Below are 1,219 nucleotides of genomic sequence, written 5' to 3'. Positions count from 1 at the left end.
GCTGGAAGCCCAGCTGGCCCCACCCACCTGCTTTGCATATTCCTTCCAGTCCACCTGGTCCTCCAGAGCCCTTTTGAATGCTGGGTCTGCACTCAGGGAAGATCTGTCTCACTTGGGGCACAGAGTGAACCATGGAAGGCCCAGCTCAGCTTCTCTGTCTGCTAGTGTTCTGGCTCCCAGGTGAGGGCAGTAGGGATGGTTCTCTTACTGAAAAGTGTTTTAATGTTTTTAGGTCCGGGAACTGACACCTATGCTAGGCAAGGAAAAGGAATAAAACTATACTTAAACTTAATTGGAATATAAATTGGGTCTGCAGGGAAGACAGTGTTTTATTGTCCTGATCATATGGGTGACTTTGTATTTTATTTCCAAATTCAGATGCCATGGGAGACATTGTGATGACTCAGTCCTCAGCTTCCCTCTCTGTGTCTCCTGGTGAAAGAGTCTCCCTCACCTGCATGGCCAGTCAGAGTGTTTACAGCTATGTAGCCTGGTATCAGCAGAAACCTGGGCAGGCTCCCAGGCTCCTCATCTATTATGCAAATAGCAGGGCAGATGGCATCCCAGAGAGATTCAGTGGGAGTGGGTATGGGACAGACTTCACTCTCACTATCAGCAGCCTGAAAGCTGAAGATTTTGGAACTTATTACTGTCAGCAGCATGGTTATTCCCCTCCCACTGTGTTACATGCTTGAACATAAACCCCACCACCCTTGGGAGCACATGTGTGAGGCTGGGCTCTCCCAGTTGCTTCTCTTTGTGCCTCCATCTGCTTTGTGTCCTTTCATATGTAACCACTCTGTGAAGATCCTTTCTTGATTTTGTAGTAGGAGCTAGGCTGACTCCTCAGCCTCCCTACTGGGATTGCTTCTCCTTAGTCCCAGTAGCACAGACATAGACAGTGCCTGTCCTCATTTAATGAAGGACAGAAATTATAGTGCTGGGGTTTAGTGTCAGTCAGAGCTCATACTAAGAAAGTGAAGCCATTCTTAATATTCTAAGCAGGACCTGTTTTAACAATTCTATTTAGATAATTAGAATCTAAACAACTTTCAAAGCCTTGGGACTCTCCATGCCTGGGAAGCAGATACTGGAAATGAGTGATTCTCACTTGATTCTCTATGGCCCAAGTGCAGCTGGTCACTGAAGATATCGGGTCACTAACTCTATGGTCCTCTGACCTGTGTTGGTGTCCAGGGTGGAGGTGCTGTTTCTCTCA

At 47.1% G+C, this 1,219-nt stretch overlaps 1 gene segment (V, D, J or C); it reads left to right on the top strand.

The window, feature by feature from the left end:
- The first annotated feature begins 131 nt into the window (after window positions 1-131).
- LOC102831479 lies at window positions 132-695 on the top strand. The segment is given in 2 exon segments: window positions 132-180; window positions 379-695. Coding segments are annotated over 2 exon segments (366 nt in total).
- The last annotated feature ends 524 nt before the right edge of the window (window positions 696-1,219 follow it).

Source organism: Chrysochloris asiatica, unplaced genomic scaffold (assembly GCF_000296735.1).
Source record: "Chrysochloris asiatica unplaced genomic scaffold, ChrAsi1.0 scaffold00559, whole genome shotgun sequence".
NCBI classification, from domain to species: domain Eukaryota; kingdom Metazoa; phylum Chordata; class Mammalia; order Afrosoricida; family Chrysochloridae; genus Chrysochloris; species Chrysochloris asiatica.
The sequence above is the reverse complement of the archived record's forward strand: the minus strand, read 5'-3'. Positions and strand labels throughout refer to the sequence as shown.